This window comes from Neoarius graeffei, chromosome 10 (assembly GCF_027579695.1).
Source record: "Neoarius graeffei isolate fNeoGra1 chromosome 10, fNeoGra1.pri, whole genome shotgun sequence".
NCBI lineage: Eukaryota > Metazoa > Chordata > Actinopteri > Siluriformes > Ariidae > Neoarius > Neoarius graeffei.
Window position 1 is genome coordinate 8,910,976 of NC_083578.1, and position 20,811 is coordinate 8,931,786.

Here is a 20,811-nt window from a genome sequence, read left to right on the forward strand (position 1 = left end):
TCGACATCCGCGAGGGACTGACTGATCATACTTCCGTGTTCCTCGCCGAAGTACCGCCCTCCTCATGTCTTTCAAACACCACCTCCAATAATCCTTCATCAGCCCGGCTTCTTGTCCCTCCCACTGTCTCGTTTAGTCTCAGAGAAGCCCGGCTTCCCTGGAAGTGACGATTTTGTTGATTTTAGCCAATAACAACTAGCCGAAATTGGCTGTTCAGAGCCGTCTCGTAGACTGCAACGGATACCCGGCTGCCAGTCAGTGTTGCCAGATCCTGCTGACGTTTTCCATCCCAAAATATATTCAAAACCCGCCAAAATGCACTTAAAACCGCCCAATCTGGCAACACTGCTGCCAGTCCATAGAGCCCATTGAAATAAGAAAGGTTACAGCCTGGCAGCAAAGGTGATTCTCGTAGCGAACTGCAAGTTCGTCAGACATCACTCAAATAAGTTACAGGATAGTTATGAACATAAATACCATCTTGGGCATATATTATGTTATGCAAGTTATTGTTTTAATGAGAATTCAACGTCGTAGATGCTGCAGTTTGGGGAGAGAATTTTAGGGGAAGCTCAGCTTCCCTTGTTGTCTCTGAGAAATCGCCCCTGTTCTAAACGCGTATGTCCTTGATTACGATCTACTGTACTCGATCTACACATTTTATGAAATTTGTCAGAAAAAAACAACAATTTGATACTCTGAAGCAAAGTCTTTATTTGAATCATGGCCATCCAAGTAAAGTGAAACACAGTACAAGAACTCACATTATCCAAACCCTGTTGAATTCTCGATTCTGAATGGTTCTAATACATTATCATTTCTATAGGAACAACTTACACAAGAAGACTACAAGTTATTCAACAAAGCAAACAAACATATAAACCTTTTTATTCTAGGCACATTCACTTGATATGAGCAATGGCGCACTCTGATTGGCTACTTTACTACTAGGCTAATCAGCTCATATACCGTGAGTAGAGGAAAAACAAAATGGTGAAGCATGTTGCTGAACCAACTGAGGATAAAATAAAAACTACTTGAAAACAAAACCCCAAAAATTATCAAGTATTTAAAAGAAACAGAAATAGCTAAAAGAATATAGTTTGTTTGTTTTTCCCCCCCAATATCGCTTGTTCCACACTCCAGCCCAGTTGGTGGTGGTAATGCACCTTTTAAGTTGGTTTGTCAACCGCCAAAAAACCCTAAAGAAGAACAAAGAAAACCCAAAAAATACAAAAAAAAAAAAAAAGCGCAACAAAATATGGAATGAAAGTATTTGATGGCAAGAACGTATCTTTTTTCTTTATTTTTCAAGAATTATTATTGCATTTTTCACAAACTGCTCCCGTCATTTCACCAGTTTGTTTACATTCCAAGCGGAACTTATTTTGTCGGATGTTTTGTATGAAGATTTTATTTATTGAATTTGCAAAAAATAAAAATGTTCCGTATCTCAAAATCCAGTGAACGTGGATAGAATAAAACAGTTATTCCACTCAATCTCGTCGTACATGGATTATATACGTACATCAACTCATGTACGACTCGATTTCATGGAATAACTTAAATATAGTGATGTTTAACTGACAGTGAGATGTTTATTATGATTTTATGGAAGGAGTCTCCAGTGTCAGTGAGGCATTTTTTCCAGAAAAGAGGAGTTTACTTATATTTAGCGATTTTTTTTTTTGATAGCTGCATGGTTTTTTTTTCTTATTAACTTCAAGACAGCAAAAAGAGAGAGAGGTGAGGGAATGACTGTTTATAGCTGCTATAATGCAAGTGATAACAGGAAAACAGATTTTTTTTTTTAAAAGCATGACGTGTTGTTAATTCATTACTACAAAGTTGTAATCGTTGACAAATTGCTGTGGTGCAAGAGGAATAAAACACTTCAGGACGTGATTCAGATTGGTAATAGTACAATCTCTGTTGTTGATTCTTTGCCTATAATAGCACACCTGAAGTGTTTTATTGCTTACAGTGTATGTGTGTGTTACTCCTCAGGGTCAGCATCACTCTCATCACTCAGGGGGAACTCTCTACATTGACGCTCCGTGCTGTAGCTCTTCACGTGCATGGGACACTCCTGGTTTAGAATCGCCTGCAGGAAAAATAAAAATAAATAAGCAAAGACTGAAGGCATAGTGTGTATGTGTGTGTGCGCATGTGTGTGTGTACCATCTTCTCCTCCTGAGCAGCAGGGTTTTTCAGAAAGAAGCAGAGGGGTGCGTAAACAATATTGACCACCCCGATGATCACCATAAGATACGGGAAGCCGATCGCTTGTACTATAGCGCCCCCAGTAGATGGACCTATGTCATAATAAAGGTCAAATGTCTCGGTTTATCTGCTCCATAACAATAAAAGAAAAAAAAAGCAGTATTTCACGTTTATCAATGCATTCATTATAAGGATATGGCACTCTTTAAAGGTGCAATTCGTAATTTTTTTTTTTTTTTATCCTCGAGACGTGTGTTTATCATAGAACTTCAAAGATCAAAGCTCCAACCAGCTGGATCAATTTCACCATCTGTTTACATTTTTCTGGCCCGGAAATGATCCTTGCGCACTGCTAAAACAAACATCAGCTACTCCACTTCACGCCTTCCTTAAATCCTGACTCCTGTGGCATTTAGAGTTTCAGCCGTAGTGTTGCAGATAACAGTTATTGCAATTCATCACATAAGCACCAGAGGGCTCTACAAATGACAAACTGCCGCTTTAAAAGTCTTACATCATCCTGTAATGATGCTGCTGGAATTTTAATTTCCCTGAAGGAACCCTCCAAAAGGGATCAATAAAGTTTTATCTAATCTAATCTGCCATAAGAACAATCGTTCAAGAATATTTATTTCTTTTAAAGTTAGAGCTAAATGTCAAATATAAATCTTTACCTATAGCGAATCCCATACAAAGTGCTACATCTGCTATGGCGTACACAGTTCCATACACAGAGATGTGTCTGATATCCACCAGGTAGCCCATTATAGCCATCATGGAAGAATCAACCATTCCTACAAACACAAAGTACGGATTCCAGCGTGATTAGAGGAAATGCATCAGCGTTCTTGATGCGTCAGCGTTACCAGTGCAGTGCTTACCGATTGCGAATCCTAGTCCTCCATTAGGGCCAATAAGGCCGTAGATGTTTTTGGCCAAAGGAACCTGTTAGAAATGACCAGTTTTAGTTTAGTTTTTTTTTCCCCATCACTAGCGAGTCACTTCCTGTACACAGAGACAGCTACTATTCCTGAAAATAGTATAATCTGTATAATCCGATTAAATAAACAGGAAAGATCACATTTACATACTGTAATTTACATTTTACCTCAAATGTTGGAAAAAAAAAATTTGATTGTCTTAGGGTTCAATCTTCGGTGTTCGCGAATGTCATGTGTGGACACCTGAGACTTGGATGAGGTTGCAGGAGATTTTGTACCAAGCATTATTTATACTGTAGCTCTACACATGTAAAGTAATAATTAAAGCTAGACGGCTTTTCAATTTCATAAAATCGGTGAAATTTAGTTCGCTCTGAAATGTGGTGATTGTGATACATGTTTATTTCTGTAATATCTCACAAAATATCTGGCCATTCTGTGGCTGGGAAGTTATTTAATTTGAGGGGATTAAAGCAAATAATGTGCATGAAATCGCTCGCTTCGCGCAGTCAAGCAGACAGAGGAAGTCCGTGTGTGTGCGCATGCGCAGGTTTACCTTTGAGCGTGCACTGACAGTTCCATCATTCTGTCGCTAAACGAACAGCTGATCACGCCGAGGTGCTCGCTGAGCGCCCATATTTATTAGTTTGGTCCTGCGTTTCCTTTCCTTCATATACAACCCTGATTCCAAAAAAGTTGGGACAAAGTACAAATTGTAAATTAAAACAGAATGCAATGATGTGGAAGTTTCAAAATTCCATATTTTATTCAGAATAGAACATGGATGACATATCAAATGTTTAAACTGAGAAAATGTATCATTTAAAGAGAAAAATTAGGTGATTTTAAATTTCATGACAACACATCTCAAAAAAATTGGGACAAGGCCATGTTTCCCACTGTGAGACATCCCCTTTTCTCTTTACAACAGTCTGTAAACGTCTGGGGACTGAGGAGACAAGTTGCTCAAGTTTAGGGATAGGAATGTTAACCCATTCTTGTCTAATGTAGGATTCTAGTTGCTCAACTGTCTTAAGTCTTTTTTGTTGTATCTTCCGTTTTATGATGCGCCAAATGTTTTCTATGGGTGAAAGATCTGGACTGCAGGCTGGCCAGTTCAGTACCCGGACCCTTCTTCTACACAGCCATGATGCTGTAATTGATGCAGTATGTGGCTTGGCATTGTCATGTTGGAAAATGCAAGGTCTTCCCTGAAAGAGACGTCGTCTGGATGGGAGCATATGTTGCTCTAGAACCTGGATATACCTTTCAGCATTGATGGTCTCTTTCCAGATGTGTAAGCTGCCCATGCCACACGCACTAATGCAACCCCATACCATCAGAGATGCAGGCTTCTGAACTGAGTGCCGATAACAACTTGGGTCGTCCTTCTCCTCTTTAGTCCGAATGACACGGCGTCCCTGATTTCCATAAAGAACTTCAAATTTTGATTCGTCTGACCACAGAACAGTTTTCCACTTTGCCACAGTCCATTTTAAATGAGCCTTGGCCCAGAGAAGACGTCTGCGCTTCTGGATCATGTTTAGATACGGCTTCTTCTTTGAACTATAGAGTTTTAGCTGGCAACGGCGGATGGCACGGTGAATTGTGTTCACAGATAATGTTCTCTGGAAATATTCCTGAGCCCATTTTGTGATTTCCAATACAGAAGCATGCCTGTAGAAGCATGTCGAACTCCTTTCTGATATTGCTCCACTATTTGTCGGTGCAGAATTAGGGGGATTGGTGATCCTCTTCCCATCTTTACTTCTGAGAGCCGCTGCCACTCCAAGATGCTCTTTTTATACCCAGTCATGTTAATGACCTATTGCCAATTGACCTAATGAGTTGCAATTTGGTCCTCCAGCTGTTCCTTTTTTGTACCTTTAACTTTTCCAGCCTCTTATTGCCCCTGTCCCAACTTTTTTGAGATGTGTTGCTGTCATGAAATTTCAAATGAGCCAATATTTGGCATGAAATTTCAAAATGTCTCACTTTCGACATTTGATATGTTGTCTATGTTCTATTGTGAATACAATATCAGTTTTTGAGATTTGTAAAATTTTTTGCATTCCGTTTTTATTTACAATTTGTACTTTGTCCCAACTTTTTGGAATCGGGGTTGTAGAACATAACGTCTTCTCACTTTCTTTCCGTTACTGTAGTCAGTCTTTCACATTTCATTCGTACACTCACGTCCTCCATTTTTCTCTCCTATTTCAAATTTGTATCCCACTATACCTTGTGCGAACGGGGAAAGCCCACCACGTGATGCATGACGTAGTATCTTGTATTGCGTCATGGTGAAGCAGGAAAAAATAGGGGGGAATTTAGGGCCATGTGGAGATAAATTCATTAATTGTTCCATTAAAAAAAAAAAACAACTAATAAAATTGGAAGTCTGTGATTTGAATTCAGTAGCTTTCGGTCCACTAAACAAAAATAATTGGGTGTTGGGGGAAATTCTTTTTATGACCTACACTTGAAAAATCTGAAACGCAGTGTAGCTTTAAAACCACCAGCTTACTGGTATAAAATTTCTTTCAGTATCCAAATATTTGCTAGTGTAGTAGTTATTTATGGAAAGGTGGTCTATAAATTAAACTTATTATTGGGGGCGTCGTGGCTCAGGTGGTTAAGGCGCCATACCATGAATGCGGGCGACCCGGGTTCGATTCCGGCCCGAGGTCATTTCCCGATCCCTTCCCGTCTCTCTCTCCCGCTCATTTCCTGTCTCTACACTGTCCTATCCAATAAAGGTGCAAAAAGCCCAAAAAAATATCTTTAAAAAAAAAAAAAAAAAACTTATTATTATCACTACATCAATCAATTAAACAATTAAATATGTCCAGCATTATGTGTTTTTTTATGCACAATTTTGTTCTGAAAATGTTTTAATATGAATTTTAATATTTAAATTAAAAGAAGTTATCTATCATTCTGTACATTGTGTTCTTCTTTACAGCAAGGCACTGCAAATTCCTAAAGTATTAGTCCTATCATTTCTATTAACGTTTCATTAAAAAGCAAATGATGTAATGATTTTAAGATGGTTGAAGAATTAAATCACTATTCGTTATTTATTTTGATTCCTGAAAAAGGCTGAGAAGTCCTGTTTTAGTTTTCTTTACATTTTCACGAGACCGACAAGGCTAGTGAGGCTAATGGAAGATCATAGACATACAGTACTGTGCAAAAGTCTTAGGCACCCTCTATTTTTTTTTATTACAAACTTTGCTATAGATTTCTATTTTATGACTACATTATCGAGTCAAAACTTTACAAAACGATTTTAGAGTTCCAAACGCCCCGGGGGGGAGGGGGGGGCCGGGTCCAGCACAAAATTAAATGTTACAGGAAAAAAAAAAAGTTTGTATCTGAGCAGCATATTCCATAAGAGAGCACTTTTCAGATTAAAAAAGAAAACATAATGAAGGCGACTGGGTTTTGGTGCAAAATGAAGAAGTGAGTGTGACAGTGTCCAGAAGAACTGTGGCTGGTTCTGTAAGATGCTCAGTAAAACCTACAGCTCATTTCCGCATAAAACTGCACTCACTGGACCTCAGACTACTATTGTTTTTTTTTTTTTTTAAAGTAAAGGGTCATCTCACACCAAATATCGACTTTGCATTTATTCATTTATTGTGGCTTACTGCTTATAGTATTTTTTAATGTTGAAACACTTCATTTCATTATTTTTAAGCCATTTTTGGTCTTACAGCATTTCTTTACATGTGCCTAAGACTTTTGTACAGTATTGTATATTTCTATGCCTTCACAATATGGTGAGAAAGAAAGTGATTTGTCTTCAACAAGACTGTCAAGTTCCATGACGTCCTTTTGTACATTTTTAAAATAAATTTGACAGAGTCTGACAGCGTCACAAACCACATCAGTAAGCCTGTCTGAGATAAACAACAACTTGACAAAGCAATTTGGGGCACACGTGTGATGTGGTTTGTATGACCCGACGTTACTCACACAAAGGAGGCTGATGCCAACAACGACCATGCCGATCATGGAGCAGAGCCACCTAGTTAAAAAAAAAAAAAAATGAAGGTTATAAAAAGTGACTCATCCGATTGTTTTAAAGCGCCATCTTGAACGATTTGCACTGCAAACATATCTTGAATATGGATAAAGTGCAAGATCTAGTTCACTTGATGTCACTTCTTACCCTGTACATTTGACCTAATAATAATAATAATAATAATGTCAAATTATTTTTAATACGAACACCATTAAATAATATTTATATGTTATTAAATTCACCAGAAAGACACTTTACCTGCCCATTTTGTTGGCCAGCAGGCCAAACAGGTTGGTTCCAATTAAGTAAGACACACTAGCTGGTAGAAAAGCCACCCCTGCAAGATCAGCAGCCTCATCAGTGAACAGAAGAAAAAAAAAAAAGAAAAGAAAAAGAAAAGAAAAGGCAGCACTCATGACGTCAACAGATAAATCAGACAGGGAACACACACGCCGCCGTCTTTGGAATACACTCTCAGACATATCAGTGCTTTAGATCAGGCGACTGAGCCTCATCGAAAAAGCAATTAAAGTAATACCCTGAGGCACTGATGTCCCGTGGAGAAGTCTGGAGTCACCTCACCTGTTTGCTTTCTGTCTTTTAGATCAAAAGGTAAAAGGCAGAGATTTTCACAGAATTTTGCTTTGAAAGTCAAAATTAAGGTACGATCCCTTCAAAGCACGGGCGATTGCTCCAAGACAACGAGGGAGGCTCAGCCTCCTCTAAAAATGACGAACATCGTGTAGGATGAATTGCGCTAGGCTTATGTTATAGCCGACCTTATAACATTGCTATTTCAGATCCAGAATCATAGAAATATATGTGCTCAACCCACTACAGTGTGAAATCATTCCGTTATAACTTTCCCCAGTTCGCCTAATGTGTGCGTGAGTTTTTCCCCCTCGTGACAGCGCGATGCAGCCCAGCCTCAGTGGACTTCCATGGCATTTGGGAGCTCTGCGCTTTCAATATCAAAATGCAAGACGGTTATTGGACTTGTTATTTCTGTTATTATTATTACTTATATCAGGGTTCTTGGTTGTTGTTGTTTTTTATTGTAATGTGATGCTGGGTATGAGAAAGGCACTATGCAAATGAAACATTCTTGTTATTATTTTCATTATTTCAAAACTGCTGACCCTACCTTTAATATCTGGTTCAACAGTTGCATAAGACCAGTTACAAGACCATTGCCAAGTGGTAGGAAATAGTTAGTATATTGTAAGATTTATTTATTTTTATTTTATCTGTAGTATGAAGGAATGAAGCTGGTATAGGAGATTCTTACCAAGCTGCCATTTTGGTGAACACATGGTTTGCATCATCCATATAGGGAGCGTGGGCTCCAACATGGCTATGCCCATGTTGGCAAAACACAAAGCTCCTGTGAACAACTTCACATCATTAATATCACATACCACTGTGTTGTAGTTTAGGAAAAAAATAATTTATTGTTCTGGAAATAATTCTGAATTTCGCATGGCAACATATAATGCTCATGTGATAGCTATACACAAAAGTAATTCCTTGATAGATGCTAAGTACCACACACACCTGCACTGATGAGTATGTAAGGGTCCTTCAGCAGAGTTAGCAGTGGTGTGCCCTCTACACTCTGAAAACAGAAAAAAAAAAAACAACATACTTATTCGATCTTTGCTCAAAACACAAAATCCCACAATTAAAGGTGGGATAAGTGACATACACCCTGAACATGTATCCCATTTTTATGGGCTGTAACCGAGCACAACCAACAATGGTATATACTGTATTAGGTTTACGATTTATTATCTCTCATCATCTCAGTCATCTCTATCGATAAACGGTTTTGCTACAGTGACTTCGGACTACCCTTACAAAAAAGAAGTTTATTCAAGTGTGCTTCGAGTATACTTCTTTTAAACCAAAAATAAGAGAGTATGCTTTCAGTTTACTTTTTATTTACTTAGAGATATACTTAATAAAGTTATACCTAAGTAAACTTGGCTTATACTGAAAAGTATATAGGAAAGTCTAAATATATTAAGCTTAAACTTTTGATCAAGATATACTTAACAAAAGTGTAATAAAGTATTAAAATATTTGTGCCTTATGTTTAAGCGGACTTGCCCTGTAGTTGTGCTTATCCTTTTGATAGTGGCCTATAAAATACGCCTTTTTCACACATATTGGCTTCTTTGTGATATATGGCAGCATGTTTTAAATCCCATCTTTTAAACCGACATGTACTACAAGTTTGTGGTCAGCTCAAAACACTTAAGTTGTCTCCTGGTAGTGTACATGAGGTAAGGGTTAGGGCTCGAAAACTAATAGTATACCTAGAAGTGTAATTGCAGTAAACTTCAAAACTAAAAAGTGGACTAGATGTATATAGCCAGTAACTAATAGTATATTTCCAAATGCTGTAAAGTATACTTTTATAAACTAAAAAGTGGACTAGAAGTGTGTAACGAGTAAACCAATAGTATATTTCCAGTATACTACAAAGTATATTTTAGTAAACTATAAAACAAGTAAACTCATAGTATATTTCCAGTATACTATGAAGTATGCTTTTGTAAACTAAAGAGTGGACTACAAGTATAGAACTAGTAAACTATTAGTATACAAGTTTACTTGTGGTATACTTGCAGTACAAAATAAAAAATACTAGTTGTATACTTAGAGTTTACTTCTCTTAGACTTAAAGTATACTTTTTATAAACTAAAAGTGGGCTAATTTAGTCCCAAGAAGTATTAGATTAGTTTACTTACAAGTATACTGTAAGTACATTGATATCAGTACACTTGGTACACAAAAGTATACTTAAGGAAATATACTTTAACATTACTTAAGTATACTTAATAAAATAAACTTGAAGTATACTTATTTTTGATAAGGGTACAATTGCCATTCTAACTTCATGTTAAAAACAATAATGAATTTCCTGGATACACAGTTGCACTTTTTGACCATATAGGACACAATTATAGAAGCAAATTATTTATCACCCAGATGAAACTGGGCTCCCTTTTGAGTCTGGTTCCTCTCAAAGTTTCTTCCCCATGTCTTCTTGGGATGTTTTTCCTTGCCATCGTCATCTCTAGCTTGCTCATTAGGGATACATTTATAAATTCATACTTGCAAAATTTATAGACGGAATTTATATATTTCTGTAAAGCTGCTTTGTGACAAAGTCCATTGTTAAAATCTCTAAATAAATACAATTGAATTGAATTACAGTTAACTATATATACACACATATATATATATATATATATATATATATATATATATATATATACACATATATATATATATATATATATATATATATATATATATATATATATATATATATATATATATTATACACTCAAGAATTTGGTGCACAGGTTTTATTTTAATGTTTGGTTTTCTGAAATTAACACAGGCTCAAAATTATGCATACAGAATCATACATTTACATACACCCACTTAGATTATAAATTCTTCGCTTCTTAAAGTTCCAAAATGTCTTAATTTGCCAAGGCCAATACAAGGCCTCTTAACTTCCTGTTAGTGATGATGATGATTGATTACAGCTGGTAGATTCTTTGTGCGCAACATAAAAAGGGTTTGTTCAAGATCATTCATTGGATTGACCAACACACAGGAAGGTCCCAGGAGCTCATTGCAGATCTGAGAAAGAGGATCACAGATTTACACTCAGGAAAGGCTCTTGGAGCCATTTCTAAACAAGTGCAGATTCCAAGATCATCAGTTCAAACAATTGTACACAAGTACAAGTTACTGGACGGTGTAGCCATTTTGTTGGAAGAAGACCCAAACTGTCACTGTCAGCTGAAAAGAAGAAGTTTCTAGAACTCTGTCTACAGTCAAGCAAGTTTTACATTACTATGGACTGAGAGGCTGCTATCCAAGAAGGAAGCCTTTGCTCCAAAATCAACACCTTCAAGTTTGAATAAAGTTTGCAGCTGACCACATGGACAAAGAAAAAGCCTCCTGGAGAAACGTTTTATGGTCAGATGAGACAAAAGATCAAGTTGTACGAGTACACCTGAGAAACACTGTACCAAATGTGAAGCATGATGGTGGTAGCATCATGCTCTGGGCTGTTTTGCTGCCAGTGACAGTGGATGGAATAATAAAGAACTTCAGAATTTTTCAGCATAACCTTAAATCATCAGAAACTTGGACACAATTGTGTAACAGGACAATGACCCCAAATACACATCAAAGCTGGTTACAGAGGATAAAGCAGGAGAACATTAAGCTTAAAACAAGTCCTGACCGAGGTGCTCACTGAGCTCCGATATTTATTAGTTTGGTCCTGCGATTTCTTTCCTTCGTATATAACATAACGTCTTTTCTTCTCGCTTTCTTTCCGTTACTGTAGTCGGTCTTTCACATTTCATTCGCACACTCACGTCCTCCATTTTTCTCTCCTGTTTCAAATTTGTATCCCACAATGCCTTGCACAAACGGGGAAAGCCCACTACGTGATGCATGACATAGTATTTTGAATTGGGTCATGGTGAAGCAGGAAAATATAGCGGGGAATTTAGGGCCACATGGCTCTAAATTCATTAACTTTTTTTTTTTTAATCGAATAAAATTGGAAGTCTGTAATTCGAATTCAGTAGCTTTTGGTCACCAAACAAAAAGAATTGGGTGTCGGGGAAAATTCTTTTTATGACCTACACTTGAAAAATCTGAAAGGCAGTCTAGCTTTAATCTGTTTGCAGTTACATTTAATGTTGTGGACTGTCAACAAAATGAGAGTTCCTGTTATCACTTCGGTTATAGCAGCCATAAAGTGTTCTTCTGTTGTGAATAAATGTAGTGAGGAGACAGGTGAGGTGTCCATGCTTACCCCGGGAGATATCTTGGAGGGCTGCAGGATACAAAGCTGGAGTGCTTTGTTGGAAAAAAAAAATTAACACAAAAACTCAATTATAAATCATGAATACAGAAAGAGAAGAATTTTAAACATTTCACCTTACCTCCATCAAACAGAGCGAGGAAGGCCAGGACGAGGAACGGAGAACTTTTGCTCACAAACTCGTACATGACGCTGCCGAAAGGAGCACCAACTACACACACACACACACACACACACACTTCAGCCACACTAATAGTGGAATCTCTTGCTGTATTAATTAGTGATTATCGTGACCGACTTCCAATAGTCCCGGCACTCACTGAGCACACCCATGGCGAGTCCTCCTAGTGCTATCCCCATTGCAATCCCTCTCTCATTATCATCAGAGTATACACTGGCCAGCATGCCCAGTCCTACACACACACACACAATGATATGCATGCAACACAATCAGTAATATATCTACTTTGGTTCCTGATATACACTACTTGGATGACTTCTACACCTACACCCAATTCTAATCTGAATTTAGGAAACTTTTTTATTTATTTATTTTGCATTTGCAGTAGTTTATGTTAAAATAAATCAACAGGGACCAACCCAATGTGTACACAAGGCCAAAATAGTCACATATTTCAAGCAGTATGGGGATATTTGGTCACCGTAAAGGAATAAATATATTCCTCACCCCCTCATATAACTAACACACACACACTCTCTCTACCTGCAACAGAGGAGAAGGAGGAGCCAATGCCCTGAAGGGAACGAGCAAGAAACAGCAAGGCGTACGTCTCTGAGAAAGCAAACACTGCACGGCAGACAGACAGACAGACAGACAGAGACACACACACAAGCTAATTATATTAGATCAAAACAAACCATTAAAACAGATGGCATTAAAACACACCCCCACAAACCACATTGTAGATGTACTGTAACGAACAAAATTACACAATAATGAATTCAACATGTAATTATTGCCTCACGTCATTGTTGTGTTATTTTTCTGCAAATCGTTTAAAATACATTTAATACATTTCATACATGGGAGACGTCCCTCTGGAGAGAAAGAACAGCACTGAGCGTCTTCCTGTAATGTCTAACAAGATTGGACACACTTGTAAAGGACCTTGTAGAGTTCTCTGTGCAGAATGTTTTAAATTCCTTGATATTCTTTATATTGTGCATGTGGACAGTTTTCAATTCAACGAGGGTTCAAACACATAAGCTGAGCCTCCTTATTGATAAACAGTGCTTCTGTGTCCTGCAAACGTTTCTCCGGGGCATGATGGTGGCACCTCATGCAGCCCATCCACTGCTCCTCACCTCATGGCATGGTTGGTGCTGAAGGGACAGCTACCTTCAGCACTGATGTTTTGGATAGTATGGTGGCACATGGCCGCAGGGTGGAGCCACATAACCAGTTCCAGCTGAAGCCAGTTAAGTGGTGCCTCTCTTCACCCTCCTCGACACAACAGGGGATGATAAGGAGGCACCACCAACACCCAAACAGGTCAGTCAAGTTTAGGCACAGCTACACTGCTCATGCTCCTCTCTCCACGTAGGCCACATAGTCGCTGCTACACTCAAGCTCCACCAAAAACACCCCAGTAATTCCTGCCTGCTTCAGCAAGGGACTGAAGAGCATCAGATCTCCCTCCAGCACTCTCTGTAACCCTCGTGCATCCTACTGCCTGACCAATGCCTCTCACTGCCCTGCACCTCTGGGACAGACGACTCATTCTCTCTGCTTACCTCGATGGCAGTGGTACAGAAGATGCCCGTCTCCAGATGGGCCTCACCTCCACAGCCCCGTTTCCCAAAAGTCACTGAATAAAAGAGCATTTTTCTTTCCCCTCATCTCCTGGGTTAGTGTTCTGCCTCGCCTAGTGTTCCCATTACAGTGGATTATTAATGGATCTTTGGAGACATTATCTTAACATCCTGGCAGAAGCAGACAGGGTTTGGACCAAGATATCCTGGTACATAGCATGGTAACATGTCATGATGAAATACATGAGGCATTTATGAGCTCATCTATGCAGAAGAGGGTAGATAGCTTCCAATTAACTCTGGTGTTCTCCAGGGGGACCCTTTAGCTCCTTTTTTGTTCATTGTCCTCGAATACGCTCTGCGACAATATCTTGTTCTCAGATGGCATCATCCTAAGGTGCCATCGCAGCTCTCGTCACCCAGCTGCTCTTGATTAAGTCGATGACATCGCTTTAATGGAAAACCTGATTCGGAATGTAGAAGCCCTCCTCCACAAAGTAGAAATAGCAACACAAGCCATTGGGCGCCACCTTAATGCCTCAAAAACAAAATGCATCCATTACAATCCCTCCTATGAAGAGCCTCTTCACGCTCTCAATGGCTCAGAAATCGAAAAAAAAGTCACTGACTTCAAGTATTTGGGCAGTTGGACAGATACAGCACGATATTGAAGTGAGGAAGGCACAAGCTTGGGGTGCTCTAAATGCACTCTCAAAGGTGTGGGCATCCCCAATCTGTACTGAGACCAAGGTTCGCAACATCAGTCAGTCAGTTGAAACCATCCTCTTCTACAGTGCTGAATCATGGACTCTCAGAAAGTCACTTGAGAAATCTATTGATGGTACTTACACAAGAATGCTCAGGGTGGTAAAGAATGTGTCCTTGTGTGACCATTTGACCAACAGCCAACTCTATGGGAACTTACCAAGATTAACCATTATAATTAGGCAGTGTCGCCTTGCCCTTGCAGGCCATGTGGAACCTCCAACTTCTGTCCTCTTCTGGGAACCCGAGGAGAAACGAAGGATTGGTCCCTGACTAACTTTGAAGGATGTCATTAAAAATGATTCTGGCCTTGATGGTGAGGAGCTGTTGGTGGCTATGAAGGGTCGAAGTTGTTGGTGAAAGGATTTCATATTGTCACTGACTGTTGTTGGATGACAGTAATGCTACCAAGTTAGAAATGCATAATGCTACCAAGTGGACCAATCATAATTGTTGCAGTCTGCGTTCCTGCGACATGTAGTGACATTTCTAAGGAGGCTGTGTCATAGGATATGGTGTAGGCTCTCACCTCACCATACCTACACCATAGAGTTTATGCAGATGTATAAACTGGCCTTAACGCTGACTGATGTAACATGAGCAGCCATCCAAAACAACATGGATGATTTTTGTCCCCTATTTTTTCCTTTAATTTAGTCAGTAACAGGACAGGTCCCACCCACCAGCCTGCTCTCACCTATCATACGAAAGCTACCAGCCAGGAAGGGTGAAGGCTAGCACCTGCTTCATTTGAGGTAGAAAAATGGAGGGGAAATATATGCAGGGTTAGTCAAAATGGTGTTAACACTAACGGATTATTTTTCTCCTGAATGTGTGGTGTGCCGTGACCATTGCTGGCATAATTGGGCCCTACTTTTTTTGACACCCCAACAGTGACGTCAGATGACTACTTATAGATGGTGCAGCAGTACGCCATTGATGAACTTCCACAACAGATCCGATTGGTTTCTCCCATTTAAGTGTTCACATAATTTTGACTAACCCTGTATATACTAAAAAAAAAAATTGACTTTGGCCAAATAACCACAATAAAACAGTCATATCTTACAAGAGCTTCTGAGTTTGTGTAAATTTACACATAATGAAACTCGCTAATGTGAACCTCAATTGATCATTTTCAAATTATACATTTTGGTGAGGAGTTATTCAGTGTTACTGGAGCTTTTGTAATTATGGCAGGACCTTACTAAAACTTTACAAAAAGAAAAAATGAGGCTTAATGTGTGTAATCTTTGTCCTATACAGTCATTTTTGCCCATTCGTCAAGGGTGCCAATAATTCTGGAGTTGAATACAAGCAGCAAAGGTTTTAAAAATGCATTTTTTTGTATTATTTAGTCACGATTATCAAACATTTTGAAGGTTTTATAACATCATGGCAGTTTGCAGGTGAATTAGTGTTACATACGCATGCTGGCTTGTTACTGGATGTACATGTTTAATGCCTTTGTATTTAAGCATTACGTTTTGCTTACTTATCGTGGAGACAAACATGATGACAAACCCAGCAAACATGGGTATATGGTACCCGATCCTGAAAAAGAAAGAAGCACGGATCACAAATCAGCTCACTGAAGGCTGTATGTTTTGTACAATTGCATTTGTTAAGCTTTAATTTTTAATAATTGCTGGCTTCACATGTCTTCAAAATACACAGCATTTTTTTTTCCTAACAAAACAAGTGATGTTTGTATTTCATTCATGGTAAACGGACTTAATCATTTGTATTTATTTGATTTAATCTAGGCGGCACGGTGGTGTAGTGGTTAGCGCTGTCGCCTCACAGCAAGAAGGTCCTGGGTTCGAGCCCCGTGGCCGGCGAGGGCCTTTCTGTGTGGAGTTTGCATGTTCTCCCCGTGTCCGCGTGGGTTTCCTCCGGGTGCTCCGGTTTCCCCCACAGTCCAAAGACATGCAGGTTAGGTTAACTGGTGACTCTAAATTGACCGTAGGTGTGAATGTGAGTGTGAATGGTTGTCTGTGTCTATGTGTCAGCCCTGTGATGACCTGGCGACTTGTCCAGGGTGTACCCCGCCTTTCGCCCGTAGTCAGCTGGGATAGGCTCCAGCTTGCCTGCGACCCTGTAGAAGGATAAAGCGGCTAGAGATAATGAGATGAGATGATTTAATCTAAATTCCTAATGCCCTTTTAAAAGTACCTTTATATTAAGAGTACCTTTACAGCTAGCAAAATAACCGTTTGGAAACTCTTTCATCCAAACCCCCATTTTCATTTTCAATTAATTACTATAAAGCTTTTACAAAGAGTTGTTTTTAGGCTGGTCCAAAACCACTACACTCTGGTTCTTCGATTTGTCTCACTGGAGGAATCTAAACCCAGTACGGTTTCCCTTTTAGAAAACGTTCCAAGAACCCCTTTTGAAATCAAGACTCATCAACTGTCCAAAGAACCCTCGAGGAAATCTTTTTTGCTTTGAATTGTTCTCCCGAAGAACATCAGAGAAACTCGGAAGTCTGAAAGAGGAAGCAATCTTCCAGATAGTGGAATTACAGAAGGAAGAATACATAAATACATAAACACCGTTAGATTACCAATGGAATTCGGTTCAAACAGAATAAAGATCCCTTAGATAAGATGAGGATTGATGTTGGCAGTCTATCAGAAAGCGGACAAAGAACATAATATTCTTCTTAGTTAATGTCCTATAAATTCTCTTCTTTTCCATCCTCTATCAAATTTCCGCACCATCACTTCCCACACCCCTCACTACTATATTATTCAAGCCTGTCCATCAGAAGCAACGCAGACCTCCAGCTTAAGTTCTCAGAGTTCTCTTCGTTCCACAATCACACGCCATACCATTTAGTTTAAGAAATGGTTTGAAATTCTCATTGGTATTAGCAGTCAAGCCACTGCACAACTACGCACCTGTTGGTCAGCGGACCCACGAATGGGTTGACCAGAAGCTGCACTATAGCTTTGGAAGCAAACATTAGGCCGACTCTCATGTTCTCATCCTCCAGAAACTTCCTGTCATCCTTGCAGTCATCCGAGTCAGAGATGCTGGCATTCCCATCAGAGTCTGGAGTAACAATTGAGGCACTGAGGTTATCCTGGGTTATGGTGTTGGTGTAGGTCACGTTATCAGAGAGAGAGAAGATGGAGGAGAAGGTGGGCTGGTCCATGGTGGGAGGAGATGGAGAGGAGGAAAGCTCATTTGGTTGATGCTCCATGGCATACAGGAAGGTAGGGATGATGGGAACTATCAAGCACAAGAAAGATGATTATCAAAAAAGTGTGGTAATGCTGGTAATGTTGTAAATTCAGGACGTGAGGGTAGTGTTACTGTCATACAGGAGGAGTTTAGGGGAAAAACAGTGTTACAGAAGAAGAATCCTTTATTTGTCACATATACATTGCAGCACGGTGGAATTCTTTTCTTTGCATATAGTGCAGGTTCAGCTATGATATGGCGCCCCTGGAGCAGAAAGGGTTAAGGGTCTTGCTCAATAGCCCAACAGTGGCAGCTTGGTGGTGCTTGGGCTCAAACCCCTGACCTTCTGTTCAGTAACCCATTGAGCCACCACTGCCCCATATACAATTTTTCCCATACCCTGAACGTAGTTACCACAAGTTAGCATGTCTGCCTCTCGACTGGGAGATTGACAGTTCTACTTGCGGTCGGGTCATACCAAAGACCATCATAAAAATGGTATCTACTGCCATCTGGTGAGGCCACAGTACAGATGTGAGTATAGAGTCAAACTCTTGCGGTTACCAGAGGACCAGCCCCCCACTGTAAACCTAGCTATGTAATAGGCAAGAGGCTGAGCGATACTGAAACGGAGATTGGTGTTGCTCAATGTGCCTTGTGGCATGAGAAGGACTTTGATTGACCTGGATGTAGTTGATTTGCTTCTCTAGTTTGCGATGGAACTAACAAGTACAGGAAGTCTATTTCACCCACAATGTTTAAGAACACAGTGTGACTTATTATAATCTACTGTATAATAATAAATTATACACTTCAAAATGTGGGTTTAAAATAAGTGTATGAAGATTCAAGTTGGCAATGATTTTACGCAGGTAGAGTTGCTGCCTCACAGCTCCAGGGTTTCTAGTTCAATCACATGTCTATTTGGGTTTCCTCCAGGTTGACTGGTTTTCTCCTCGCTCCCATAAACAGGCCAGTAGACCATCATAAATTGCCCCCTTGTGTGTGAATAGTGCCTCACAATGATCTGGCATCTTATCCAGGGTGTATTCTTGCCTCACACCCAGTGTGAAAGACCCTGGATCTACTGTGACCCTGACCAGGATAAAGCAGTTACCGAAGCCTTGTAGCTCCAGTGCAGAACTAAAGTAGTAAACTGCAAACACCAAACATGTCTTGAATAAGGGGAAAATTGTTGGAAATAAGCTTGATTCTTCTTCTAACATAATTTTTCCCACTTCTATGTGGGGTCAATGTGGATAGGTTGGGGCAGTATGGTTAAGTAAGGTTACTTGCCCAAGGGCTCAGTAGTGGCAGCTTGGCGGTGCTGGGGCTCAAACCTTGATGCTCTGATGAGTAAACCAGAACCTTAACTATTGAACCACCACTGCCCCAGTGGTGTCAAAGTCCCTCCCATGCCAAGACCTGTTCTTCCCAAGCAGTCTCCCATCCTAGTACTAACCAGGCCCTTAAGGCGCACTGGGTGGCACAAAACTCCGTTTCTATAGCCCTCAGCCTCTCGTCTATTACATAACTAGGGTTACAGTGAGAGGCCCGTCCTCTGGTACCCGCAAAAGTTTGACTCCCTTCTCACCAGATGGCAGTATGTACCATTTTTATGATGGTCTTTGGTATGACCCAACTGTGATTAGAACTTGTGATCTCCTGGTTGAGAGGTACCGGTATATACACTATCCACTAGGCCAGCTCGTGGTCACTCCAATAGTATAAGCCTGATTTTTTGTCCAGTTCAGTTAACACCTGATGAAAATCTGTTAAGAAAACTGTGGCATGAGAGTCAGTGTGGTCCAGATGCTAAATTAGCATGATCGTTAATGTGTGTAGGGCTACTGACTCACCAACGACAGTCAGCAACATGTTATCCAGCAGCAGAGCCACACACACCACCACCAGCACAAGGCGCCTGGAGCCCCTGCTCTTCCTGATCCACTCCATAGGATTCAACATAGCCATCGCCAAACCTGTTCACCACACACCAGAGCATTTTTTAAGGATTTTCCACTAGGAGACCAACTGGTCTGGGCAATACAATCACAGGACCCAGAGTCCATGCGGCTGCACCGCTGCGGCATATTCTGTGATGCAAAATGGTTCACCAATCACCATACAGACAAACACACTACAGTGACTACACACCTATCAAGAGCAATTACCAAGCACAAATGTTATGTCAAAGAAACTCAAAGTTACACAGTAACGACATCGGATTCTGACATCAGCCATCTCATGCCCCTTTTCCACCAAAGCAGTTCCAGGGCTGGTTCAGGGCCAGTGCTTAGTTTGGAACCGGGTTCTCTGTTTCCACTGACAAAGAACTGGCTCTGGGGCCAGAAAAACCGGTTCCAGGCTAGCACCAACTCTCTGCTGGGCCAGAGGAAAGAACCGCTTACGTCAGCGGGGGTGGGGGGGTGGAGTTGTTAAGATCAACAACAAGACCTCGAAAGATCGCCATTTTTAAGCAACGAGAAGCAGCAGCTGTACAAACGCGAAGTCATCCATTATTATTATTGTTGTTGTTGTTGCTGCTGCTGCTTCTTCCGTGTTTTTGCTTCGATATTCGTGCCAAGGTTTATGCAAACGTAGCGACGTAACTGACGTATACAACAATGTAACTGACATATACAGCGATGTAACGACGTGGCTTCCCTTAGCACCCTGAGCTATGGAAAAGCAAACTGGTCCTCAGCTGGCTCGCAAGTTGAACGAGTTGTGAACCAGCACCGGCCCCGAACCAGCCCTGGAACTGATTTGGTGGAAAAGGGGTATCAGTAACCAAATTTTAGTTTTGTTTTTCTTAACCAACACAATCTTGTGTGTATAACATAGATCTTCGTTTTCCTTGTTAAATGTATACTTACATGGTACTTGGTTAATTAATTGCAACTGATTGAACCAAATGATAAGACATAACTTGGTTTAAAATTTGGTCTCCCAGTGAAGCTGGTTTGGCATTGACTAGGAGACCAAATCTGGCCACTGGGAGACCATTTTGTCTCCCAGT

At 40.1% G+C, this 20,811-nt stretch overlaps 1 protein-coding gene across 2 annotated transcripts in view; it reads right to left on the bottom strand.

Moving 5' to 3' along the window:
- Positions 1-715: 715 nt before the first annotated feature.
- LOC132892408 (chromaffin granule amine transporter) overlaps positions 716-20,811 on the bottom strand; it is a 31,809-nt gene continuing 11,713 nt past the window's right edge. The window contains exons 2-16 of one of the 2 annotated variants that reach the window (XM_060930671.1): positions 19,649-19,771; positions 17,504-17,837; positions 16,093-16,151; positions 12,784-12,867; positions 12,380-12,472; positions 12,181-12,270; positions 12,051-12,094; positions 8,749-8,809; positions 8,483-8,578; positions 7,453-7,531; positions 7,146-7,197; positions 3,105-3,168; positions 2,898-3,017; positions 2,182-2,315; positions 716-2,104 (exon numbers count right to left, since the gene is read on the bottom strand). In XM_060930671.1, coding sequence (XP_060786654.1) covers positions 1,997-2,104; positions 2,182-2,315; positions 2,898-3,017; positions 3,105-3,168; positions 7,146-7,197; positions 7,453-7,531; positions 8,483-8,578; positions 8,749-8,809; positions 12,051-12,094; positions 12,181-12,270; positions 12,380-12,472; positions 12,784-12,867; positions 16,093-16,151; positions 17,504-17,837; positions 19,649-19,763 — 1,533 coding nt within the window. In that variant the 5' untranslated portion in view covers positions 19,764-19,771 and the 3' untranslated portion in view covers positions 716-1,996. The remainder of the gene's footprint in view (positions 2,105-2,181; positions 2,316-2,897; positions 3,018-3,104; positions 3,169-7,145; positions 7,198-7,452; positions 7,532-8,482; positions 8,579-8,748; positions 8,810-12,050; positions 12,095-12,180; positions 12,271-12,379; positions 12,473-12,783; positions 12,868-16,092; positions 16,152-17,503; positions 17,838-19,648; positions 19,772-20,811) is intronic. The other variant, XM_060930672.1, reaches the window with a different exon arrangement.